The sequence below is a fragment of the Simochromis diagramma genome, unplaced genomic scaffold (assembly GCF_900408965.1).
Source record: "Simochromis diagramma unplaced genomic scaffold, fSimDia1.1 OVJJ01000344.1, whole genome shotgun sequence".
Classification (NCBI taxonomy): Eukaryota; Metazoa; Chordata; class Actinopteri; order Cichliformes; family Cichlidae; genus Simochromis; species Simochromis diagramma.
In genome coordinates this window covers 13,016,535-13,044,529 of record NW_024387375.1, presented here as the reverse complement: position 1 = coordinate 13,044,529, position 27,995 = coordinate 13,016,535, and the positions used below count along the sequence as shown (strand labels likewise).

The window sequence follows — 27,995 nt, the reverse complement described above, 5'->3', positions numbered from 1 at the left end:
GGAATAATTTTGTGTGCACAAATTTCAGATTCAATATGTGGGTATACTTTGTGGGGAAAAATATTGTTTATTTTGAGCAGCAGAATTTGCCGTACCGAGTAGACCTCTCCCACGGGAATGAGGCTGTACTGTATGACTGCTAATTTTCAGAAGGAGCCCTTGTGTGCTGTGGTGCAGATTTTTAGTAGATTTCTTCTAACTCTCCTAGGAGGATACCATAGCATGATGTGCACTGTCAGTGAACACACGAGGTTAGGAACAGTCAAGAGAGCTCCCAGGTGGTTTTCATAATGAGGTGCCTTAAGAGTTGGTAGGAGACAGGGGTGCAATTTAGAGAGCATGAAACGGAAGGAAATTCCCCCGGAGTTCTCAGATTGTTCCCACTGTGTTTATCTCTCCGAGGCCCATTATTTTTCTTCTCAGTCTTGACCTCCATCTCGCTGCTCTGCCTCTGTATTGATCCTGCAGCGTCTGTCCTTGTCTTCAGTGAAGGACTTGAAGAGCACAGTATTTTTCTGACAAGAAGATTATTTCACATGGGTTCCCTTTGTCATCTCAAGCAAACCAGTGGACTTTCAGTACTTAACGAGTTAGCTGTGGAATTGTAGGCCAACAAATACACTTCAGATGTTTACACACTCTCATCGTGGACATGAAGTTCATGGTAATTTTGGGCTTTTAATCCTTTTTTTGAACTCTTCTTCTTCCGAGGTAGAATGATTGTAGAGCATACACCTTTAAGGTCTAAAAAATAATAATAATTGAGTGCATAAGTTTAAATTTATTCTCTAATCCACACTGATTTAAAAAAAAAAGAATAAAATATACATACACTAGCAATAATGAGACATTGCTAAATGTCCCTTAGCAAGTTGCACCACGACCAGACACTATTGGTAGCAATCAACAAGTTTGGGTTAAATATTATATATATGGTAGATTTAATTTAGACTGGTTAGTTTCCTGCTAAAGACATGGTTAATAATAATGCAAATTTTCAATAGAGTTGAGGTCAGGGCTTTGGGAAAACCAGTTCTGATGTGTGTTTGAGATCATTGACCTGGTTGAACAACCAGTTGTATCTAAGTTTCAACTGTCTAGCTGTTGATTTGAGGGGAAGTTGAAGAATTTGGAGGTAACGTTTTCATTATTCTATCCATACCTCTGGCAATTAAACAGCCCCAGCGCATGATGCTACTGCCACCATGCTTGACAGCTGGTACACTGGTCTTAGGTTTGAAAGCCTCACCTTCACTCCTCCAAACATAACTCTGGGCATAAAATGTTTCTCCAGTATGCATTTGTCTTGACCATGTGGGCAGCTGCAAATTTCACTCACTTAAAGGTGCCGATTTTGGTGCTACTTTTTTGCTCATCAGTTTCCTGTTCATGGCAGACTTAAGCCTAGCAACTAGTATTTAGTCATGAGCTGTAATTCGAAGTTTGTAGACCTTGCTCATGTCATGTGGAACCATAAGAACCATTTTTAAGTGATTTAAGTGGTACAGTGTACAATCATTCGACTCTGGAAAAAGAATAGTTCAAAGAAAAGAAGTGAGTGCTCAGGAAGTCACTGTAGTCAAGGACGCAAGCTGTTTGTTAGGTGGTTTGATAGCTATGATCCCTGTCAAATATCTGTTATTATAATGAAAAACTTAATACTGTCATGTAAAACATTACAGATTGCAAATGTTTGAACAATATTGATCTGTCTAAAGGAAGAGATCCTGTGTTATGGACTACTAAGTGATGGATGGTCTGATTAAGCCAAGTCGATGTTGTAAAAAGCTCTTGTAATTGCTCACAGTTAATTAGAAACTGGCAAAGAGTCATGCAATAAGGAGTTAGAGCTTTATAAACTCGAGTGAAGCACTAACACAATCAGTGTTGCAGGTTTGTTTCTCACTGAAGCTGCTATATCATTATATATATCATGAAATGAGCTTCAGATCAAGGTATCAATGTGTCAGTGTAGCTGGTGTCTGAAAGCAAAATCCAGATGCTCCTCAGCAACACCAGCAACCCAAAGAACTGCAAATCTTTCAGAGAATTGCGTCATACTTCATAATTTAATCATGGTGGTCTGCGAGAAAGGCATGTTGTCAATAATGTGTGCTTACTGTGTCTCATGACTTTACACAGACTCACATCTGGAGTGATGTTTAACACAAATTTACTTTACTGTCCCCTCAAGTCAAAGGCTACTTGAAGTGCCCATAAAACTTCAGTGGAAGATGAGTGAATATGGAAAAAAACACAAATCAATAAAACCTCATAGATCTGTCACACTTATACAATACATACATGGGTATTTTTAGAAAACTGAGATTTCTGCTTTTATTTTGAAAACTATTTTCATTCAGATGAAAATGCCAAAAATTCTATCAAGCCAGAGCAAAAGGTGGTGATATAATCCTAACTGTACAGAAATGTTAGCCAATCAAAAGATGAAATACAATAGCAAAGTCTGCTGTCGATACAAGGAGGAACAGGTGCACACATGCAGCAGGGCCAGGCAAACATCTTTGTTTTCCTCAGTTTAAAAGCAGAGATGGACTTTCTAAAAATCTTCAACCTTAGAGGAGTTTTACAAAAATCTTTGTTCTCACTGATGTGTGGCTGAAAGGCCAGGATGCAGAGAAAAAGCTGTTTCCCGAAACACACACGCACGTGTGGACAGGGGCCTTAATCAGCAGAGCCTTTCATGAACAGCACTTTTTAGCTTTAACTGTAAAGCTAACTGAGCCAGACACTGTATTAGATAAAAGCATCTCTATTGATTTCTACGGTTTTATTTCCATATGTAAGAGTTTAACAACTGATTTATGTTTTAGAGTTATTAATGCAGTCTTTTCCTTTCAAGTGCAGATAGATGTAAACTGTTGTAATTTTATGAGCTTCTGAGGCATATGCAGAAGCCAATAACACTCTGTAGGAGCAACATATGCAGCACAGAAACTCAAAGCTTCACACTGCTGATGTTTTTTTCCCTTAGCATCTATGAGATGTGACATCTGACTATTGATGTAACCTGCAGTCTTCTCCAGGAGCTATCCTGAAAGATCACAAGTGGTATTCTGGGGGCATTAAAAGAATTAAAATTAAAATTATTTATAAAATGAAGAAGAAGAAGAAGATTTAAATTGGATTATTATGGCTTATAGTCCATGAAAATCAGAAATCTGGTATCTAGTAAAACATTATAAACACTGTATTTCTCACAGTATAGTTCAATACCCCCAACCTCAGTCATGGTGAAGACCATCCAACACTTGTCCAGATAACGGTCATCAGTGAGGAGGGTGAGGGAAGGTGATTCCTGAAAAGCTGGCTTTTTGCAAAATGCTGTATCAAATAATATTAATGGAAAGTTGCCTGCAAGGGAAACGTGTGGAAGAAAAAGTTGCACAAGCAACAGTGATGATGGCAGCCTTGAGAGGAACTGACCTGTTTTTCTGTTTTCCAAAGTCCTCTCTACAGATGACAGTGAAATTTCAATTTCATATTGAAATCAAGGCTGTAGAGTCTGGAGGAACATGAGGTGCTTGAAGTCCAGTGTGAAGTTTGTGCAGTCTGTGGTTATTCGGGCTGTTGTATCATCTGTTGTTGTCAGTGGTTCTTGGTAATGTGTGTTTAATCAAGTCCAAAGTCAACGCAGCCACACACTGGGAGATTTTAGAGCGCTTCATGCTTCCATCTGCTGACGAGCCTTATGGAGATGCTGGTTTCCTTCTTTGGCAGGACTTCACACCTGCCCGCAGTGCCAAAACTACTACCAAATGGTTTGCTGATCGTGTTATTATGTGGAGAGAAATTACTTCACATAACCACGATATGATCTACAAACATAAAATAAGATTTACAAATGTGTATAATCGCTTTAGTGTAACTTTGCATAATCGCAAATGTGTGTTGCAACAACCTCCTGTCAGCGAGTGAAACATCACAACCCTTAATTGAACTGAATTGAATTGCACAGTTTTCCATGTTGTTTAACATGTATTTACCCACTCTCACATGCAATGATGTGTGTCCATATGCACAAACACACACCACCTAGCTCTCTCTGGAAAAAATACCTGCTCTCACACGTACGTCCTATTAAAACAATTACTTGCTTACAAATTCAAGATCACTGAAAGGAAACTAACTACTGCATCTTTATGACTGATTCACAAACTGCTGTGAGAGCAGGCAGGCTCTAATTCACACACGGAGCGATTTCAGTGCAAGTAAGCCGTGTGTATGAAAGGCCGACTACACAGTGAGCATTTACATAATTTCCTTAGTGATTAATAAAGTGTTCTGATTCTGATATACACAAAAAATTTTAAAGTCACTTTGTGGCGGACCACCAGGTGGCTCCACTCACACCCAAGTTGAACGGAAGTGTTGGAGTGGAGATTTTGGCGCTCAATATATGTGAAGTTCTGAGAGTCAGTTAATAAAGTTGGAGTGAGACACAGAGACCTCTCCTGTCGTTATTACATTACCTCCACATTGGTGACCCCTGTAGCGAACATGCTAAGGCTCGACGATGAAGCCAGCTCCGGCCTGGAAGCATCGGCTGCCGCCGGACTTTCACCTCCGCCGATGGCTGCGTTTGCTGTGGCGCTTAAATTGCCGGATTTTTGGCTTCACGATCCTCCTTCATGGTTCGTGCACGTAGAAGCTCAGTTTGCTCTTCGTGGAGTTTCAGCCGACGATACTAAATAGCACCATGTGGTGGCCTCACTTGACCCGCTGTCAACCCGCCGCGTGATGACTCTCCTCCGGGACCCCCCAGCCCAAGGCAAGTACGCCGCCCTCAAGGCGCTGCTGCTGCGGCGTTACTCCCTCTCTGATGCTGAGCGGGCCGAGAAACTCCTTTCCCTCGCGGGCCTGGGCGACGGTACCGCTCTCGAGCTCATGGAGAGCATGCTGTCCTTGCTGGGCGCAGATGACGGAGGATTTCTCTTCACCCACCTCTTTCTCTGACAGCTGCCGGCTCCAGTGCGCGCTGGCCTTGCCAACTCCCCGCTATTGGCCACGAAGGATTACCGCTCCCTTGCGGAAGAGGCGGATCGCATCCTCCTGGCTACCAGGACTTTCGGCGTCCAGGCGATTGTTCAGGACTCACCAGCGTTTTCCCCCGCCCCCTCACCGATGCTCCAGGGGCCCTCCGACTCGTCCACAGTGGCCGGAATCGCTGCACGGCGGCACCGCGGAAAGGGGCTTTGTTTTTATCACCAGCGTTTTGGAGCGAAGGCACGGCGCTGTCTCCCGCCTTGCAGTTTCCAGACCCAGGGAAACGGGCATGTCAGCGCTCTGTAGCAGCCGCGACCGCTGGCAACAAGGAAAGGCTGCTTTTCTTAGAGGACTCACGCTCAGGGAGGCGTTTCCTGGTAGACTCCGGCTCACAGAAGAGCCTTCTTCCCCCGGCTGGCTCGGACAGGCTAGCTGAGGGCTGCGGGCCATTGCTAACAGCGGCTAATGGCTCTCCCATCAAAACCTTCGGTGAAAGGTTGGTGACTGTTTGCTTTCACGACCGTGACTTTCAGTGGAACTTTGTTGTTGCTGCTAGCTCTGTGCCTATAATAGGCGCTGATTTTCTTTGTGCTCACGGACTGCTGGTTGATGTTGCTAACAGACGTTTAATTGATGCTGTGTCATTTTCCTCATTACCCTGTTTGACTCGGGGTGCTCAGCCCGTGGTGCATGCTAACTCAGTAGATTCGGGTGACGTTTTTCAGGGTTTGCTTTCTGAGTTTCCCTCACTCTCTGTCCCCACTTTCTCGAGCACTGTGACGAAGCATGGGGTGGAGCATTACATAACTACAGTAGGGCCCCCGGTGTTCGCGCGCGCCGCCTCGACCCTGCCAAACTGGCTGTTGCTCGGGAAGAGTTTGCCACCATGGAGCGTCTGGGCATCGTGCAGCGTTCGAACAGTGCCTGGGCTTCTCCGTTACACATGGTGCCTAAATCTGATGGTCGGTGGCGACCTTGTGGGGATTTCCGCCGTCTTAATAATGTCACAGAGAACGATCGTTATCCCATTCCCCACATCCAAGATTTTTCCGCCCATCTTGCGGGGACCTCAGTTTTTTCGAAGATCGATTTGGTACGGGGATATCACCAGGTTCCCGTGCGCGCGGAGGATGTCCCCAAAACCGCCGTAATTACACCTTTCGGCCTTTTCGAGTTTCTGCGCATGCCGTTTGGCCTGAAAGGTGCCGCCCAAACCTTCCAGCGGTTGATGGACTCGGTCTTGCGCGGGCTGCCCTTTGTTTTTGTATATCTTGATGATATACTGGTGGCCAGCAGCTCGAAGGAGCAGCACATGTTCCATCTGCGGCAGGTTTTTCAGCGTTTGGCGGAGCATGGACTGATTATTAATCCGTCTAAATGCCAGTTTGGGTTGCCCGTTCTCGATTTTCTTGGGCACCGTATTTCCGCCGAGGGCGCGGTTCCGTTGCCTGACAAAGTCCGAGCTGTTTCGGAATTTCCGCGTCCCACGACTGTTAAGGCACTGCAGGAATTTTTGGGGATGGTGAATTTTTACAACCGTTTTCTCCCCAGAGCGGCACATCTGCTGAAGCCCCTTTATGGGGCGTTAAAAGGTAAGAAAGCTAATGACTCCGTTGACTGGTTTCCGGAAAGCATCCAAGCGTTTTCTGATGCTAAGTCAGCGTTAGCTAATGCTGCCCTTCTGGCCCACCCTTCCCCCTCAGCGCCGATTGCGTTTGTTGCACACTTGGACAAATGACACTTCCAGGCGTGCATGAGTTCAGAATCGTTCTCTTTACTTGCTCATTTGCAACTGCAAATACAAAACACAAGCACTTCAGTTCAGCGTAGCTGCGCTCTGCAGGCTATCTGTGCAATAGAACACACACGATCATTTTACATATAACTACTGAAGACGTGTTAACAAAGTACTCATTTACTCAGTATTTTCCCACCAATGTTCATATTACAATATTCTGCACACTCATATGCTCCTCCAACTAGTATTGTTGCGCATGGAGACTACCCTCTCGATCCCCTCATTACATCATTTGCGATGTGACATCCCGTTTAACACCAGTTCAGGTACGTCATGTAAATCACAAACTCCGACATTAGCGTTGTGTTCCATTAATGACAGTACCTTACTCTAATACATTTCTCATACGTCAACATCATTCCGTTTATCAACACATAACTTGTGCTCACCTGCAAATACAAAACACAAGCACTTCAGTTCAGCGTAGCTGCGCTCTGCAGGCTATCTGTGCAATAGAACACACAGGACCCCAAGGCTGCCCGTTTCAGTGCCTGCGTGAGCACCACCCGTGGGAATCATCAATGACCACCGATGCGTCAGACATAGCGGTGGGTGCGGTGCTGGAACAGCGAATCTCGGGTTTCTGGCAACTGCTCGCCTTTTTCAGCCGTACGCTACGTGACAGCGAACGCAATTACAGCGTTTTTGACAGGGAGCTACTGGCGCTCCACCTGGCGACTCGTCATTTCCGGTTTTTTTCTCGAGGGTCGTCACTTTACCGCATACGTGGACCACAAACCCTTGACGTTTGCCATGTCCAAGGTTTCTGATCCATGGAGTGCACGCCAGCAGCGCCAGTTGGCAGCCATTTCTGAGTTTACCACGGACATTCGGCACGTGGCTGGTAAATCCAATCATGTGGCTGACTGTTTGTCCCGTGCGCTGGTTTCTCCCGTCTTTCTCAGCATAGACTACTCCGCCATGGCTGCCGATCAGAGCGGTGACCCGGACATCCTCGCGCTTAAATCCACCCAGACAGGCCTCATACTAGAGGACAGACCCGTGCAGGACGGTGGTCCCCTCCTCGTCTGTGACGTTTCCACCGGCCGCCCTCGCCCACTTCCTGGCGTCGTCAAGTTTTTGACTCGGTACATGCTCTCTCTCATCCAGGGGTCCGGGCCTCTGTTAAACTGGTCAGCTCCAAATTTGTTTGGCCAGGCCTTCGCAAATCTGTTAAGGAATGGGCGTCGGCGTGCATTCCCTGCCAGCGTGCGAAGGTTCATAAACACACCAAGGCGCCCCTGGAGCCGTTCTTCATACCCGGCAAACGTTTTGATCATGTGCATGTCGATCTGGTGGGTCCTCTGCCGCAGTCACAAGGTTTTACGCACCTTTTGACTGTTGTTGACCGGACCACCAGGTGGCCGGAGGCGGTTCCCCTGGCGTCCACTACCGCAGCAGTGGTGGCCAAGGCGTTTTTGTCAAGCTGGGTCTCGCGTTTCGGCCCACCCGCGGACATTACGTCAGACAGAGGCCCCCAGTTCATATCCGAGCTTTGGTCGGCCATGGCTGATGGACTGGGGGCTAAAGTCCACCGCACAACCGCATACAACCCGCAAGCTAATGGGATGTGTGAACGGTTCCACCGGTCGCTTAAGGCTGCTTTTCGCGCCTCCTTAAAGGATGGCAATTGGGTTGACCGCCTCCCGTGGGTTTTGCTTGGGCTGCGCTCTGCGGTTAAGGAGGATCTCGGCGTTTCCCCAGCTGAGCTAGTGTTTGGTCAGCCCCTCCGCGTGCCTGGAGAATTCTTGCCCAAAAATCCTCCTCCCTGCTTTGATCCATCAGTGCTATCTCTCAACCCGCTTTTGCACTCGCTTCGGGTTCCTGGTCCGGTGCACCAGTTTTTGTCAGGCACGATGCCCACAGGACACCGCTGCGGCCGCTGTATGACGGCCCATTCAGGGTTATTGAACCGGGCCAGAAACATTTTGTTTTGGATTTTGGGGGTCGAAGGGAGACTGTGTGTGTTGACAGACTTAAACCTGCACATGTTCTTCCGGACAGTAATGTAGTGCCGGCCCAGGCCCCTCGCCGTGGCCGCCCTCCTTCGATGGGGTTGACAGACTCTGGTTTTCCCCCCAGGACTACCCCCGGACCACCGGCGTTTGAGCCTCCTCCTGCCTTTCCTGCTCGCCTTCACCAGCCTCGTTCACAGGATGGACCTTCCTCTGCCTGTTCTCTCCCTCCCAGGTTCAGTCGTTCGGGTCGTTTGCTTAGACCCAGGGTCCTGGACTGAATAGAGACCTAACTGTGTGTTCGGGGGGGGGGGGGGGGGGGGGGGGTATGTGTGGCGGACCACCAGGTGGCTCCACTCACACCCAAGTTGAACGGAAGTGTTGGAGTGGAGATTTTGGCGCTCAATATATGTGAAGTTCTGAGAGTCAGTTAATAAAGTTGGAGTGAGACACAGAGACCTCTCCTGTCGTTATTACATTACCTCCACAACTTTACTAATCTGAAAAGGCTTGCTTTTAAAACCTCCGCCTGTGCATACAAAGGTCCAATCGTATTTGTGATGTTCTTTCCCTTCACTTAAAAATTGTTAAAGATAGAAAAGTGCACAAGTTATTTGTTTCCCACTTACGCACTTATTTTGTACTTAGAGTACAGTATATAGTGAATTTGCCATCATTGAAAAATTCCTTTGAGGTGGAATTCGTAGCTGCAAAGGTGAAGTCTCATTAATGAGAAAGAAAAGCGGGTATAAATAGCAGCTGGTTTCTGGGGTTCATTCACAATCACAGGGTCAGTGGAGCAGCAGCACTGCCGGGGGATAAAGTTTCTAGGACGGTATTCAAATATGAAGATGGGAAATTATAGTTCACTACAGCGAGTGTGAGGTGTCACTTTTTGCTTTTCAGAAATTGGTTCACAGCGTTTTTTTTCCTCTTTTAAATTTTCCTTTAAAATACCAAATGTGACAGCTTACTTTATTTACCTCTGCTGTACCTTTACCACTAGCAAACTAGCATGATGCTAAATATGGAAAGACAACCTTAATATTGCCAATCCTGCATATAATGCAAATGCAAAGTAAATGTTCTAATTATTTAATAAAAGCTTACTGTTTGTTCCAGAAACCACATCGTGATTGACAAAGTCCTAAAGCTGTGGCATCACAGCAACGTGAACAACACTGATTATGGTGAGGCAGGAATCACACCAACAGATGGATATCAGACACGCGTCTGGAATGGCTTGGCCACATTCAACACACAACCCCAAAACCCAATTTTATTATTTCATAAAACATATTAGTTCATTTTGAATCTGATGCCAGCAACAAATCACAAAGAAAGGTTGGTTCTTGGGCAGAATTTGAATTTGTAATAAACAAAAACAGATGGGAGAACATTTTGCAGTTAATTAGGCTAACTGATAACAGGTCAGTAATATGACTGGGTATGAAAAGAGCGTCTCAGTGATTTGGAGTAAAGTAAAGATGTACAGAAGTCGATTATTTCATTATTTGTCTGCCTCGGTTGCTCTTCCAGGGGTTTCACCTCCTGTATGTATGTGAAAAGGCCTCTTCCTTCTGGTGGTTGTTATTCAAGAAAAGAACTGCTTCCAGCAGCGTAGTCAATTTTTGGCACTTCTCTTTGAAAGAGGGTACAAGCTTGCTCAGCTTGTCTGTTTTCAGTCTGCAGTCCTGCAAGTTGTGCTGCACTGTTGGTCTTTCAGGCTGCTCAACGGTACGCTCATTGACTCTGTGTGCACTTTATTTTAATTGTTCATTTTCAGCCGGGGTGGCTTTAAAGACCTTTCACACTTCTATTTGCATAGAGGGCCACGTCCTGGACCAAGCTACCTTGGAAAAATGAAAACAGTCAATTGATGTGTATAGAGTCAGAGCAAAGCTACTGCAGACAGTAAGTATCACTGCTGCGCCTGCTGCACTTGTGGCCATGGTCTGGCATGTGCACCTGTACATACAGATGTCTGAAATATTACAAATTGCCAAAAATTAAAGAAAAATAAATAAATTTGACAACAAAATCAAAAATGTGTGGATCAGCTGAGGCTCTGAACTATGTTTGAATCAGGTTTGGGAGGAAAAAGAGAATCGTTGAATGAGGAGTGGCAAACAAAAACAAATACTCACAAAATGCTTCCCAGTTATAGCAAAGGTACTCTGTGGTGCTCATAGTGTTACGACATCTACTGCAGTGGCCCACATTCGAATCTGTGCCAGCTGGAGCTTTTCTATTGAATGTTTTTACCAAAGTGGCAACAGATGCATCCATCAGTCATGTTTGTTTTTCTGTAAATATTGTGTTCTAGTCCCTTCATGGTTCAATGTCTTAGGGAGCATTTAGCTCGATATACTGTTTTTGCATTTTGTTGTAAGAGTGTACGTGATCGAATATAGGAAGGAATGTATATAGTATCGATATGCACAAACTTTACACTTGTGATTTTTTATAGATCCAAATCATGTATAGACTGCTAAATAGATGTTTATAATAAATTAAATTAATACAAGTAGTTTATTTTGTTTTGTTTTTAGAAGGAGATGTTTTTATTAGTCTTATCTAATTAGCAGCACACACGTTTGATCTGTTTTGACAGCCAGTTTTGCCTAATTGGATGACTGAATACTGCCTGTTGGATGGGAGCGATTGCGTGCACGATGTTCTTTTGTACCGGATGAAGGTCTGTTGGACTGAAATATTGTGTTTTAATAAAATAATGGTAAGTGAGACAGTGCGGACAGTGAGGTTATTATTTAATTGTCTAATAAAGGAGCAAATGCCCAAAAGAAAACATCTTTAAAAAAGACCACTGGGTGGTCCGATCACCGCAATACTGAACTTTAACCTCCTAGGACCTGGCGTCCACATATGTGGACATCACATTTTGGGTTGTCTAGACCAAAATACTAAATTTTGCTCTACAAGGGTCTGATATCCACTTACGAGGACATTATATATATACTGTTCTATCGAAATTTAAAGCGAATGTCCTAATTTGTGGATCTCATTTCTGTCAGAAACAAAAATCATGTAAAAAAACAAAAACAAAACAAATCACGTAAGTCTTTGTTTTTACTTTTTTTTTTTACAGGTCACAATCAGCTCAAATAGCAAAGAGAAATTAAAAATGCATGCCATGAAAGAGTTCAGGTCTTAGGAGGTTAAAGATAAACTGTATGAACTTGAAGTTCCTCACACTGTCAGGTGTACTTTAAAATAAACTGCGTATAACTTTTGTGTTGTTTTACGCCTAAAACCAAAACCCAAACTGAAAGCTGCTGCCTAGAACTTCTGTAGCTTTATGAAGGGCTTCATATCTACAACCATCAATAGGTAGACCAAGAAAGACAGAACAGCAGAGAGGTGTGTGTTATATGAAACAATTAACTAAAACTCCTCAGGCACCTGTCTCTGTTTCTGACATCAAGTTTTAATCAGATTTTAGAGAGACGGAGAAATTTTTGTTTTGTTCTGAAGTGTGAGAAGCAAGTTTAGCTTTAATCCATCAGCGCTCAATTTCCTGTCGTCTCGCTCCGAGATTTGCCAGCGGAAGAACGTTGACGTGCAAAAGAAATCAACTTTGGATGGAAAATACATTATTAGGTATTTACTGGTCCTTTGTGCTGGAAAACTGGCTGGTGGAGTGTTAGAAGTGAAAATGATAATTGTGCTAATTCCAGAGGAAGCATCAGTCTTTGGTACAGACAGAGGGCTCGTTGTATTTGACAGCGAAATTCCTCACATCATGCTCACAGGCACACACGCTCACTCGATTAGATCAGATTCATGTTACTGTTGGTGTGACAGGATACTAATGACTAATGCAATTTTAATGAATCAAACTGAGTGGAATCATTCATCTCCACATCTCCGGGGAGCATAAGACTACCGTGCAGAAATATCCTTATCTCTGAACAACTAACCACATCTCACTACAACAATGTGTGAGATTTTATGTTTCTATAATGTTGTTAAAACACATATTTACGAGAAAGAAAGCAGATCGGTTGATTTACGGGGCGATCGTGGCTAAAGAGTTGGGAGGTCGCCTTGTAATCAGAAGCTTGCTGGTTTGAGCCCCGGCTTGGACAGTCTAGGTCGTTGTGTCCTTGGGCAAGACACTTCACCCGTTGCCTACTGGTGGTGGTCAGAGGGCCCGGTGGCGCCAGTGTCCGGCAGCCTCGCCTCTGTCAGTGCGCCCCAGGGCGGCTGTGGCTACAATGTAGCTGCCATCACCAGTGTGTGAATGGGTGGATGACTGGATGTGTAAAGCCCTTTGAGGTCCTTAGGGACTTGTAAAGTGCTATATAAATACAGGCCATTTACCATTTACCATTTCCAAGGTAATACATTGGCATGCAAAGTGCACAGCAGTGCGTAAATCAATCATGAAAATGTCAGTTTTCATAAGATCATGGCTGATAAATTATTATCAGTAACATTGTAGTGTGAAATTGATGTCTGTGGCTGTTGGGACATAAGCACAGAAACCAGTTTATTTAGATGCGTCTACATTTACAGGCTGCTTTTACGGACTCTGAGGGCTACGAAAAATGCTCCAAGATTTATTCTGGTTTCTGTAGGAGTGATATTTGTCTCTATAGGAGGAACAGGAGGCACACAGTGAGTTTCACTGTTCTATTCTCAGTACACGTGGAAAATTTCATCCTTATTTCAGTGCATGCATTACCATAGTGTTCACGCTGAACTTAGTGTCTTTGTAATTAATCTAATTTGAGAGGATTTGAGCTTTGTGACATGGTGTGTTGTCCTGCTGGATTGGCAGCCATGGTTATAAAGAGACACGGCAGCAACAATAGTCAGGTAGGCTACAGCATGTAAACAATGGTGGGCAACCCCTTACACCATTACAAGAGAGTTTACAAAAAATACAGACATCCTCGTCTCCATATCTTGGTTGGATTTAGTGGTTATTTGAGTTGCCTTCCGCCCTAGGTTGTCTTGAACATAAGAAGATAAAGATTGATTCATCTCCTACGGGATATTCAGGTGTCCAATTGCTTACACACAGAGATCAACTCAATAAATTAACAGTTTAAAGAGTATAAATGTTCAACTGTTGTTACTGCTGGAAGGTAGTGTGGGGATCAGGTCATGAATCTTTTGTCCTGACAAATCATTATAAAATCTCTTGACAGTAGAAACAAAAGATCTTCTAAAGCATTCTGTCCTAAAGCACTTATCATCTGATAAGGTGACCGCTTAATCTACTTTTATGGTCAACCAAACTCCTGTGGAAAGGATGACTGTGGTTTTCAAATATGGCATTCCTTCTTCTCTGTACACCTTTCCATCACAATTCCCAATGAGTGCACAGTTCTACCAATCCCCACGCCAGCCTTCTTCACCAACTTGTCTATTCTCTTAGCGTCCTTGTGCGTCATACTGCCTCCCCAACACACGTCAGTAAAAAAGAAGACCTTGGCAACACCAGCAGGCCATGTCGAAATGCACTGATTTTCTGCCAAGTCATTGGCTGATCAGATATTTGCATTAATGAGCAGGTGAACAGGTATGCTAATGAAGAGGCTGGTGAGTACATATCCCTGCTGTACTATTCTTAATCTTTTTTGTGCGTAAAGTATAAAGAAGGGTGACTGTTGACTTTAAAACCAAAACTACTAACATTTATTGTATTGTACAACCCTGCTTGGAGAACACAGAGCTGTTTCTACTGTAGGTGAGAGTAGCACACCTTCGAGGCAAATGTCAGGGGACAAAGAACCCACAACGGATGACACAGTCGTCATCCTCTTGTTCTTACTGTCAGAGGAGAAGAGAGGGACTTATCATAATGCAAGATGAGAACACAATCTCCATATGATAATGCCATATTTTAATTCTATTAGGAGAGACAAACACAAACAAGAGTCTGGCCCTTGGGAGGACTGCTGTTCTCTGTGGGCCTTTGGATGACTTGGCAGGGAGCTTTTTAATAGGTATCAGGTGGAAAATAAAACAAACAGGGTGCTGCAGCGAGTCCTTCCAGAACACAGTGACCTTTTGTGAAAACACAAAGATCATCCGCACTGCTGCTTTTAAGTAAGCCTGGCGATGTCACCAAACATGCTTTGTATTGATTTGTTAGCAGGTATATGGGACATAAGCAAGGCACAAAGATGTAATTAATATACTACACAGGTTTTCTAGACAGCTAAATATAAAAATTACAATGGTTGCCCTTTCTTTTAGTGTTTGTTCTGTTAATAATAATAAGAAAATAGTAGCTGTTGTCTCAGCACTTTAATCCTCCTAGGCTTACAAAGCCGATCCGCAGTGAGGATCAATTCCCTGGGGTGTAAAGGTTACCACTGACCTTCATAAGCTTTGCAGGTTTAAACCCCCGACAAGCTTATTCTCTTCAGCATCTTCTAAAGAATAAGAAGATTTAGTGCATAAGGGCAGTCGTGAATTTGTTATTGAACTGGTAAGTTGTCGCAGCAGCACAATGCGGACAGCAGAAAGAGTCAGATCACAGATAAACCTGTTTAATGACGACTCACCTTATACGACACACTGCCATTATACAAACTTTGATAACTCTGCTACCATATTACAGGTTCGGCAGGTGCTAATGTGCATTTAAGCTAAGTGCTAACATCAGTATGCTAAAACGGAAACAATGGTAAACTAGCAGATTTATATTCATCATTACTTTTCTGTTAGTACAATTTATTTATTATTATTTATTTATTTAACTTACTTGTTTAGTGCTGAACTTCGACAGGGTCAAATACAGCTATTTACCCATGTACCACTATTGCTGTGCTAGCGGTTGCATTTTACGAACATTTGCTAATTGTTGAGCCTCTGACTGCCCGTACTAGAATCTACTAGATATGGCCATTTAACAGTTTAAACAAAATGGAATATCACATTTTTCTGATTGAACTAAAGTAGTTGATTAACCAGTCAAAATTCTGGCATCACTGTTCGTATTGTGATGGCGCTAGCATGGGGGAAAAAAAATTAAATCTTCTTTGAGAAAAGCATCAGTGATTGACAACTTGCTTGTTAGAGTTGTGTGTTTTGTGTGATGTGCTTTGGTCTTCATTCTTTTGAAACCAGACGTCAGGGTTTAACTTTTACAATGTCTTTGCCAGAGTTGGTTTGTTTATTTATACAGACTAATGAGGGAAGGGCTAACCACATAATGTGCCGGTGTCGTATACTGTACTGCATAATGATGCGAGGCTTTGTGTCTTTTCTGTAATCAGTTTCAAAAGGAGTAAGGCTTGTTTGTGACAGCTCTGCAGCTGAAATCCTGGCCACTGGAATAATTTACACAGAACTATAAAAAAAATCAAATAATGAAGCAGCAGCCGGGCAGTTCAGACAGAAATCAGATGTCAGTTCCCCTACAAATGCAGTTTTTACACAAATCGCTACTGAAAACTCAATAAAAGCCAATTTTAAAATTGTATTATTATTATTTTTTACAATTCTTCACTTCACAACAAAATATCACTGTTGGAGTTTGACCTAAAATATATGACATTTAATGAGGTGTATGCTGTTGGGTGGTTGTAGGTTAGCAAATGCCTAAAGCTGAGAGCAGCTCAGTGGGAATCAGTCACTCAGTTAGCCTGGCTTTACACAGAGAAGGTCATCAAGCTGAGAAGGGAATACATTAGGCCAAGCTTATTCAGAACAGTTTCTATTCGCAGACAGAGTAAAAGTCCCTACGCATACTGCAACAATTCAGCAGCCACATTTCGGCACAGTTTCCACACAGAGTTTTTATTTATTCAATTTACATTGATACACATTTTGATAGTACCATGCAGGTAAGAAATAAAAATGCCTCTGGATGAAATATTATGCTCGGAATGAAAAAGCTCCAGGCAGGGTTTCCTTAAAACAGCCTTCACTCTAACATTAGCTTTTAGTCCACCCACACTAAGAATACAGGTGCTTTTGGGGAAACACAGTCTAAAGCAGTACAGAAAGGGATGGTGAGGGGAAATATAAGTACAAAAACATATTCTAACACAAACACCAGCTAGACTTTATGATATACGGGACATATATGGCAGGACAGAAACCATATCGTTATTACTCTATTACTTAGTTATTGATACAGTAGTCGAATATTAAATAATAGCATTTATAATTATAGGGTAAGGAAAATTCACAGACATGTTATATGATTAACAGGCTATTGCATTCCACCCCCCCCACCCCACCCCCAGCCCCATCGCAACCCTTTGAGTTCCAACTGGTATGAATTTGTTTTACATGCAAATGTCACACCGTCATCGCTGTGCCGTCACTTCCGCCCGCCGTCCTTGCACACAGTGACAGAGCAACATGGTGCTCACTAGGACTTTTCATCGCACTTCTTCTTCTTCTGGAACTTTCTGAACTGGGACTGGATGGTGACGGCTGCCTTTTCAGTCTCTGGGTCGTCCAAGTCGATGTCAAAGTCCTCTGGCACATCCGTTTTGGATGCATCTGGAAAGGAAAATGAAAAGGTGTTTGAGCCTTTCATCAGTGTGGACAAAGTTGGAGTTTATCCCACGGTCAGGTAAGGCCTCTGCTCTGAAAAGCGATTTTAGATTAGCAACCTTAAGGACAGAGGTCAAGTTGTATTTTTCCACTTATTGACATCTCCGCGGGACCGTTTTTGGATCAACATTTAGAATTTAAAAAGTTGTTTTTTGAAGCCTCATCAGCATATCCCGATAACAAGGCAGTGCTTACTGTAGAGAGATCACTGCTTCTGTTATTTTGCATGACTTAATGGTCATATAAGGTCTTTCAAGACATCTGCTATATATGATCAGCACTGTGTGGACATGAGTAAAGTTTAGGCTTTTGTTAGCAGTTAGGCCTTCATTTGGACTCATAGGTACAGATCAACAGAGCATTACCAAGGTGAAAAGGCATGCACACAGGTGCTGATTTCCAAAGCTGTGGTCTTTTCCGTAACCTGAAGTAGTAATGTGTAGACAACTAGTCTAGTGTGAACGTTGGCAGGACATAGCTGGCTTAATCTCATAATCTGTCAACATCAGTTTATGTAATAATGCTGTAACTAACTACTACATTATTACCTGAGTACTCAGTAGTTACAGATCAGACCACATCTTTTGGCACAGCCGAAAAGTTTGACTGAAAACATTTGACAGTGTAGCTGTTACAGATACTTAAAACTGCTTTTTTTGGTATTTCCTGCTACTGTTGATGCTTAAAAGACTTTTGCAATGATGACACTCACATGCACAGATAATATGTAGCATACACAGAAACACACAGAGTTCTGTCACAACATCATATGATATGGGTAAATAATAGTGGAGCAGGGCTTCTGTGAGGGAATCGGGCAGCTTTTTCTGAGGTCAGAGTGCAAGAAATAAATTGACGACCAGTTCTTAATCTATCTGGAGCACCAACACTGGCAAAAAGGCCACGACTGTAATCCCAGTGAAAACGGATCATATATATGCACACTACCAGTCAAAAGTTTGGGCACACCTTCTCATTTAATGTTTTTTCTTTATTTTTGCTACTTTCTACATTGTAAGTACATACTGAAGACATCAAATATATGAAGCTAGATATATGGGATTATGTAGCAAAGAAAACAATAATTCTAAATATGTCTTATATTATATAAATCTCAGAAGAGATGAGCCAAGAAACACAAGGAATGGACATTAGACCAGTAGAAATCTGTGCGTTGGTCTGATTAGTCCAAATTTGAGATCTTTGGTTCCACCCACCGTTTGTTTCTGCGACGCAGAAAAAGTGAACGGATGATCTCTACATGCATGGTTCCCACCGTGAAGTATGGAGGAGGTGTGATAGTGTGGGGGTGCTTTGCTGGTGACCTGTTGGGGATTTATTCAAAACTGAAGGTGCACTGTACCAACATGGCTACCACAGCATCCTGCAGCGACATGCCATCCCACCCGCTTTGTGTTTAGTTGGTTTAGTTTGGTTTAGTTGGTTTAGTTTAGTTACTTTGTGTATATAGTTAGTATATATTTTTCAACAGGACAATGACCCCAAACACACCTCCAGGCTGTGTAAGAGCTATTTGACCAAGAAGGAGATGATGGAGTGCTGCACCTGACGGCCTGGCCTCCACAGTCACCTGAGCTAAACCCAGTCAAGTTGGTTTGAGATGAGATGGACCGCAGAGTGAAAGCAAAAGAGCCAACAACTGCTCAGCATCTCCGGGAACTCCTTCAAGACTTTCGGAAAACCATTTCAGGTGACGACCTCATAAAGCTCAATGAGAGAAAGGCAAGAGTGTGCAAAACAGTAATCAAAGAAAAAGGGTGGCTGCTTCGAAGAATCTAAAATATAAACATGTTGTGAGTTATTCCACGCTTTTTTTGCTTACTACAGAATTCATGAGTTCATTCATCTACAATGTAAATAGTCATGAAAATAAAGAAAAACTATTAAAGAAAATGTGTGACAAACCTTTGACTGGTAGAGTATATATATACCAAAATCAAATCAGTGTTAGGTTATCATTTAAAATTTCTACACAGTGGAAAATACAAAGCATTTGAATGTCATTCCAAAAAACGTTTAGTTATATCTAACTGCATAATTTTAGGGTAATATGTAGTATGTATTTTAACTAGGTTTTAAAACCTGATTGTTATTGTTATTATTGTCCTTAATATGGTCAACAAGCATTTGTGCATTTTCATTACCTGACAAACGGTTAGAAACATGAATAAATAGCCGATCGAGGAGTAAATGAGCAGATGAAAATAGCTGTGGTGTTACAGAGAAGAGTTTTGGTGATTAAAATGATTTCCTCCCTGTAGGTTATATGAAGGGAGGCTATCAGAAGATTTTTCTCAAGCAGCATTCACTGTGGCTCCAACATATATCAACAACAACTTTTGCCACCAAGAATAACAGTCTAGAAGAAAGTAAAAGTCTCTCAGGCCTCCTGAAAATAATAATCATAGCATTGTTTTTGCCATGTAAAGAATAACTGTATACAATTTTTACCATTTTGCATCTGTGATGATTAACGATCCTCAAACACAACCACGAGTTAGGTGGTTTTAGCCATTTTATTTTTCTGAGCAACTAATGAGTCACCAGCAGAGCTCCACATGAAGTCTAATCCATTTTGCTGCCTTACAAAACTTCTGCAAAACATTGATTGTCTCCAGTTTGATCAGCAGAGAAACACATGACAGAAGAGCAGAGGAGCGACTCGTGTATTGACCGTGCAGCTAATCCTTGGGTTCCCTTGAGGTTGAACTTGAGTACCTCTCTCTTGCTGCTCAAGGAGAAAACACTAACCTCTATATCAAGTCGCACTTTGAATCCAGCATTAATTGATATTGAATTTTCCAACGCTCTGATGCCTGCTGTTTTCATCCCAGCGGCATTACCTATTGAGCTGTGCCCTCTGCCGTGTCAACATGTTCGTAATCTTTGCAGTACGACTGGATGAGATCTGTACTGTCTGACTACAGAGGAAGGTGAAAGGATGGATCTGATCTGATGCTGCCTTCAAGTGCTTGAAGAGATCATGTCAAGCTCAGCTAAGTCATAAAAAAATCAAGTCCAGCTTGTTTGAGTCAGAAATGCATCCATCAAAGAGCTGACCTTTTTATAATACATTAAAATCTCTTTGTCCTGGTTGAATGCGGTCAGTTTATGTTGCAAAAACTGCTAAAAGATTTGATTAAGAATCCAAGTGGCATCAAAGGTTCTACTCCTTTAAAGCTACAGACAAACATAGAATCGTATTCATACATATCACATTAAGACCTCTGCAAACTGAACCCAGAAAAACGATTTCACTAGTGACAGGTGATTTGCAAGGGGCTCACTGAGTGATCTGTAGGCCTGCATGACCGTGGCTTTAGCAATCTTTTTTTTTCAGCGACTGGCATCAACCACATTTCAGGGAATATTCATTTTAACCTCACAGCAGTTGTGGTTGGATGGCCATGTATTAGGCTACGTTCACACTGCAGGTCTTAATGCTCAATTCTGATTTTTTGATCAAATCGGATTTTTTTTGCCTGGTTGTTCACACTACAAATAAAATGTGAGAGCAAACGTGCTTTAGTGTGAACGGTTCACGGCCCTCAAAGTGGCCCGCATGCACAAAAGAAGACGTCACACACAACACGTTCTGTTTACGGAAGTAAAAATGGCGGCTACAGAGCTAGTGGGTGTTGTTGCAGCAGTCTATCAATTTCTGCACAATCGTAACCGACAGAATTTTGACAAATTAATTAGAGAAAGAAGGACACTGAGAAAAAAGAGAGCCCGTGCTTTAACAATGGCCACCATGCTTTCTCGTTTGTCTTCTCCGGCGCTGATAATTGGCTTCTGTCTTGCGTCAGTGAAGTAAAAGACGGATTTAATGCGACATGACCATTCAAACAGCAGTCACTTTCTAAAACATCAGATATGCATCAGATTTAGTACCAGAAGTGACTCAGGTCGGATTTGAAAATATCGGATTTGTGCTGTTCAAGCTGTCATACCATGGTCGGATATGGGTCACATAGGGTCACAAAAGTCAGATTTGATGCGCTTTCGCCTGCAGTGTGAACGTAGGAAAACGTGTATTTTGGACAAAACTGGGCAAAAAAACTGGCTTTTCTCACTATACAGTGAATTATGCTGTATATCGTACATGGACCAAGGAGGCTGCACCAGTGAGAGTAATTGGGACAGTTTCAATACCAGTGCATAAGCACAGTAGAAATAAAGTCAAACCTGTTTAGAAATGGATAAGTTACTATTCTAGTTTTCAATATCATGTCTCAAAAGATGCTATTTTGGTCAATTTAATCAACATTTGTCCAAGTATGTAGAAACTATACCACTCCTATCATTGTGAATTGATAACTGCAGAGCAAAGGAAAATGAAAAGATGGCGCCGGTGAGGTCGGCTGCCGTCACGACTGCTCCGACCACTTTTTCTTTGTCTTTGTTTTTTAAGTTAGTTTTCAGCGTTTCTAAATCGGCAAAATCATCACCATTGGGTACATTAGGTATGACAGTGACACTCTTGTTTCTATTGGTATACAATGTACTCACAATTCGAAGTTTTTAACTCCGGACCCGAGCTGGCCGAGTGAGATCTCGAGGGAGAACAAAGGGAAGCGGCGGCGGCCTAGAGGGAAGCGAGCCGGCGTCAGGAACAGGCTGAGAGCTCGTGCACACCGCACACCTCTGCCTAGCATCCTGCTCGCCAACGTCCAGTCACTGGAGAACAAGCTTGACGACCTCAGGGCCAGGATAAAGTTCCAGAGAGACATTCGGGACTGCAATCTCCTCTGCTTCACCGAGACATGGCTGAACCCAGCGGTGCCGGACCACGCCATCCAGCCGGCCGAGTTCTTCTCGGTTCACCGCATGGACAGGACACGGGACTCGGGGAAGTCAAGGGGAGGCGGCGTGTGTTTAATGGTGAACAACAACTGGTGCAACAGTGCGAACGTTGTTCCTCTCACACGCTCCTGCACACCAAATCTGGAACTACTGTCCATCATGTGTCGTCCTTTTTATCTACCTCGGGAATTTACATCGGTCATTGTAAGTGCCGTTTATATTCCACCACAAGCGGACACGGTCACCGCCTTATGCGAGCTGCATGAGGCACTCACACAGCACCAGACACAACACCGGGACGCTGCGCTTATTGTGACGGGGGACTTTAATAGCGCCAACCTCAAACGCGCAGCGCCGAACTTTTATCAACACATCACCTGCCCCACCAGAGGTGAAAGGACACTGGACCACTGCTACACTACGGTCAAGGACGGCTACAAGGCACAATCCCGCCCCCCGTTTGGCAAATCTGATCACGCCGCCATTTTCCTCATGCCAAAATACAAACAAAGGCTGAAACAGGAAGTTCCGGTTCAGAGGAAGGTCGCGCGCTGGACGGACCAATCGGTGGCCGCGTTACAGGACGCACTCGATGACGCAGACTGGGACATGTTCAGGAACAGCTCCGACGATGACGTCAACGTGTTTACGGAAGCGGTTGTGGGATTCATCGGGAAACTAGCGGATGATACCGTGGAGACAAAGACTATCACAACGTTTCCCAACCAGAAGCCGTGGGTGGATAAAACCATCCGCGACGCTCTGAGATCCCGCACCGCTGCCTACAACACGGGACTCATGACGGGGGACATGGACCCGTACAAAGCCGCGTCATATAACGTGCGGAGGGCGGTGAAAGAGGCGAAGCAGCGCTACGGGAGGAAACTAGAGTCACAACTCCAACAGAGTGACTCTAGGAGCCTGTGGCGGGGACTAAGGACAATAACGGACTATAAAGCACCAACAACCGGTATGACGAACGCGGCCGTGACTCTGGCAGACGAGCTGAACACTTTCTATGCTCGCTTCGAGGCTGCAGCTAAGGTCTCCAACAATGCTAGTGTTAGCGGCGCTAACGGCTGCAGACAGGAAGATACTGCCAGCACCGGAAACGTGCTCGTCATCTCCGAGCATGAAGTAAGGAGAGCCTTCAAGAGAGTGAACACCAGGAAAGCAGCAGGACCAGACGGCATCCCAGGTCGTATCCTAAGAGACTGCGCATACCAGCTAGCTCCTGTGTTCACTGAGATATTCAACATCTCTTTATCTCAGTCGGTGATCCCCACATGCTTCAAAGAGTCCATCATTGTTCCTGTCCCGAAGAAACCCCACCCTGCTTCTCTCAATGACTATCGCCCTGTAGCCCTCACCTCAGTAGTGATGAAGTGCTTTGAACGCCTGGTCAGAGACTTCATCATTTCTTCACTACCAGACACACTGGACCCACTACAGTTCGCTTACCGTCCAAATCGTTCCACAGACGATGCCATCTCTCATCTCCTCCACACATCACTCACTCACTTGGACACTAGAAGGGGGAATTATGTTAAAATGCTCTTCATAGACTACAGCTCTGCATTTAACACCATAATTCCCTCCACACTCACCACCAAGCTGGAGCATCTGGGACTCAGCTCATCTATGTGTCAGTGGATCTCCAACTTCCTAACTGGCAGACCACAGGCAGTAAGGATGGGCGGACATGTCTCAGCCTCCACCACTCTCAGCACTGGAGCACCCCAGGGGTGTGTTCTGAGCCCCCTGCTGTACTCTTTGTACACATATGACTGTGTGGCCACTACCAGCTCCACCACCATCATCAAGTTTGCTGACGACACCGTCGTGGTGGGCCTGATCTCTGATAACAACGAGACGGCCTACCTGAAGGAGATTAGGAATCTGGAGAACTGGTGCCAGAGGAACAACCTCCTTCTAAACGTCAGTAAGACAAAGGAGCTGATAGTGGACTTCAGCACTAAGCAGGAGAGGAACTACCAGACCCCCGTCATCAACGAGTGCCCAGTGGAGAGAGTGGACAGCTTCAAATACCTCGGAGTTCACATCACGCAGGACCTGTCATGGTCCTGTCACATCAACACCGTGGTGAAAAAGGCCCGACAGCGTCTCTACCACCTCAGACGCTTGAGAGACTTCCAACTGCCCTCCAAGGTGCTCAGGAACTTTTACTCGTGCACCATAGAGAGCATCCTGGCGGGAAACATCTTAACCTGGTTCGGGAACAGCACCATGCAGGACAGACGAGCTCTACAGAGGGTTGTGCGGTCAGCTGAGCGCACCATCCGTTCCGAGCTCCCTGACCTGCACTCAATCTACAGCAGGCGGTGCTGGACCAAGGCCAGGAAGATCGTGAAGGACCTCAGCCATCCCAACAACAGACTGTTCTCTCTGTTGAGGTCAGGAAAGCGATTCCGCTCCCTGAAGACCAACACAGAGAGACTGAGGAGGAGCTTCTTCCCGCAGGCGATACGGTCTCTCAATCACACCACCACACAATACTGACCCACACATATGGTTCTTACACACACACTGGACTTTCTGGACTTTGTTTTTGCACAACACTGGTCACTATATTCTTCATTTCCGGTTAATACTTGTACAGCTGCTGTTATTGTGTATATTATTTATATTTAGATTTCTTCATACATTCTTATATAGTTCTATATTGTGTATTGTGTATTTTGTTGTACAGTTATTTTATTTTCAACTTTAATTTATATATTTTATCTTATTCTTCCCAGTTAAATTTACCCTTCATTCTAATTTGTGTTGTACAGTTATTTCATTTTTAACCTTAATTTATATTTTATTCCTTCCTAGTTAAATTTACCCTTTTTAATTTTTCTTTTTAATTTTTCATATTTATTTCCTATCTTATTCATAGCCTTTCCTTTTTTTGTTTTCTTTGGGTCACGAGCAGTTGTCCAAGCATTTCACTGCATATCGTACTGTGTATGACTGTGTACGTGACAAATAAAATTTGAATTTGAATTTGAATTTGAATTTGAATTTGAATTTGAATTTGAATGAAACAGTTGATGCCCATTGGCTAATGCAAGCACAATTTACAGTACTTTACTAGTACTGTGCTACTTCGATCCTGCATGGATGTAGCTTCAATTTTAAAGGTCTGAAAAAAGAAGCCAGTGAGGACGTGTTTGAAGGCCACCAGATGGTGACAGATGTGGTTGCATAAAAATGGCTTTTTGCCCCGACCTCTGTAAACACTGTTGAGTTTATGGTCTCAGTCATTCATTTTGGGCCATGTTGAATAAAAACTTCAGCCTATTTTTTAAAGTCTTGGTCATAACATGTTTCAAAATGGAGGATTTTCTGTGGTATGCTCATAGGCTAACGACTTATGCTTACTTTCATAGTGGGAAGTCAAAACAGGACTTCGGAAACTAATGGGTGACATAATGGTAGCGACATTTATCCTTTATGCTCTCTGTGGGCCTGAGGGGAAACTGCTATAGTGAATTAAGAGCAGTAATGAAAAAGTATTTAAAAGAAGATTTGTGAACATTATTAACAAGGGAGGAAAAAAAACACGTCTTCCAAATTACTGAAAGCAAATGGGCTCACCTCTGTGTTCGCCGCTAGTCATGTCAGTCAGAGCCACATGTCAGCTATGTTACCTAAGCACCTTCATTAGCAATGCCCTGACTCGCTGTTTGTGTTTTGTCGATCAGCCGTCACGCACGCTGCATGACTGACCCACTCATTCGCCCACTTTGTTTGGATGATTATAAAAAAAATTCATTTAAAAAAGAAAGAAAAGGTTAATTAATCTAAAAATAAACTAATAAATACATACAGTAAATAAGAGAATTAATACAAGGATAAATCAATACAGTACAGATAAAAATATAAACATGTCTTGTAATATCTACATTTAATATTTTGTGTGCTTTTATTGGGAACATTTCCTTCCTTCGTCCTCATATTGAGTTTCAGCCTGTTAGAATTTGTGATTTCTCAGACACACCCCCACGTTTCTAGTTTCCTCTGTCAACACGAGCAGCTGAATTCTTTGGTTTGTTCACCCTCAGACTTTCTTATCTTTTTCAAATCACTCGACTCTCATCCACCCATCCCACCTATTCATGAGCTCTGCCTGTCTGCCATGCATATGTCCCCCAGTTTGTCCACTGTCATTGTGTTTCATTTGCTTCTTGTACACGACTGCTTCAATCTCTGTTATTCTCACTTCTAAAACTAAATAGAGAATAAAACCCACTAAAAATGGCATTACCATGGCAACATTTAGTTTCTCTCTGCAATCAACAACTGCAAACTGGAGTTTTGCACAGACCCAACACGTCGTCGTCATCCCGATGAATGCTTGGAGTCTTTAGGATGGATTTTCTTCTGTTTTATAAGACAGGAAGCCACGGCTGAATGTGACAGATCATTCTCCTCACTTTGTGGATTCATCTCCTGCTCACGACACACATTACAGATCATCAAACCCATTACCCCTGGCATCCCTTTCAGCGTCTCTGTCTTTACTTAATGTGAGTGTAATATCTGCTGTCGAGGTGCCGCACCCGCTCGTCTGGTTTTGTACTTTCAGCAAGTAAAAGAATAAATAAACAAGTCCATGGTGCTGTTGTGTGGTATCTGCTGAAATTTAGGTTTAATTGCTATGAGGTCTGAAGCTAAGGTGATTTAGTTTAAATGGAATAGATTCATAAGAGTCATGATAAGACCCTCCTTGGTTGGCTTTCTTTCAGAATGCCTTTTAAAAGCCGCTTTGAAGCCCAATGAAAGTTGGGACATCTTATTGATTTCACTGCTTAAAACCAGTTGAGCCATGAGAGGGATTTGTGTGAGCCGGGGACGAGAGGCATGAAAGAAGGCTTACAGACCTTGAGACAAAAGAAAGTGATTGTTGAAAGTAAAGTAGAACTTATTAAGTTTTCGCACAGCATGTGGATGGCTATTTTAGCCCACGTTACTGCAGCAAGTTATTACATCTGTGAGTAAAATGGTCTGTGCTGCATACTTTACGCATATTGTTGCTGTTGTTGCTAGCAGCATGCCACAAAGACACATAATTTGTTCCTATTTCTTTAATTGAACCTACAACGTGCAGTGTGTTCTTACAAAGTCTGAGTAAACTAGACAAAAAGGATAAAAGAGGAACTGGCTTAAAATAGACTACAGCAGAAGACCAGTATCTGCAAGTAATGTCCTTAAGAAATAGGAAAAATAATAATAATCCAATACAGGACCCGAGAGACGTATCTTTCCCTTCAGTTGATTTAACTCCTTCTCACTAAACCCCCATCCGAAATCTTCTCAGTGAACAGGTGGCTGCAAAGAAGCCATTCTTAAGGAGGTGAAACAGGGAGAAAAAAAGATGAGCTAAATTACATAAGAGCTGGACTGAAAGACACTGTCAGGTCTGATGGAGTGATAGTTCCAAAATCGAATGTTCTGGATAAAATCATCTTCAGTATGTACGGAGGAGGTCAGGAGACAGGTGAGTATCTACAGCCATCTGCACAACACTGTGGCTGTTCTGTCATGGTTTGGGGATCAATTTCAACCAGTGGTGTTGGAGATCCCTTTAAATCTGATGGAAATATGAACACAGAAAAGTACCTCAACATTACTGGAGCAGTGTGGGATCGTCTTGACAGCGAACAGAATAAAAGGCAGCCAGCATCCAATAAAAAGCTTTGAATGTCCTTCAAGAAGCCAGAGAACTATTCCTGAAGACGACTTAGAGGAATGACAAGAAAGCTTGACTCGGGCTTGATTCAGGCTTTGTTGCTGAAAGTGAAGGTTTTTGAGTCAAACATTGACTTTCAATCTCATTAGAATTGTAGAAATTT

The 27,995-nt window shown here is 43.4% G+C and overlaps 1 protein-coding gene and 1 pseudogene across 1 annotated transcript in view; one reads left to right on the top strand and one right to left on the bottom strand.

Moving 5' to 3' along the window:
• The first annotated feature begins 4,761 nt into the window (after window positions 1-4,761).
• Window positions 4,762-9,218, top strand: LOC120719975 (annotated as a pseudogene).
• Window positions 9,219-16,518: 7,300 nt separating this feature from the next.
• The window catches only part of pcp4b (Purkinje cell protein 4b), a 45,998-nt gene continuing 34,521 nt past the window's right edge, over window positions 16,519-27,995 (bottom strand). The window contains exon 3 of the mRNA XM_040009626.1: window positions 16,519-17,253. Coding sequence (XP_039865560.1) covers window positions 17,120-17,253 — 134 coding nt within the window. The 3' untranslated portion in view covers window positions 16,519-17,119. The remainder of the gene's footprint in view (window positions 17,254-27,995) is intronic.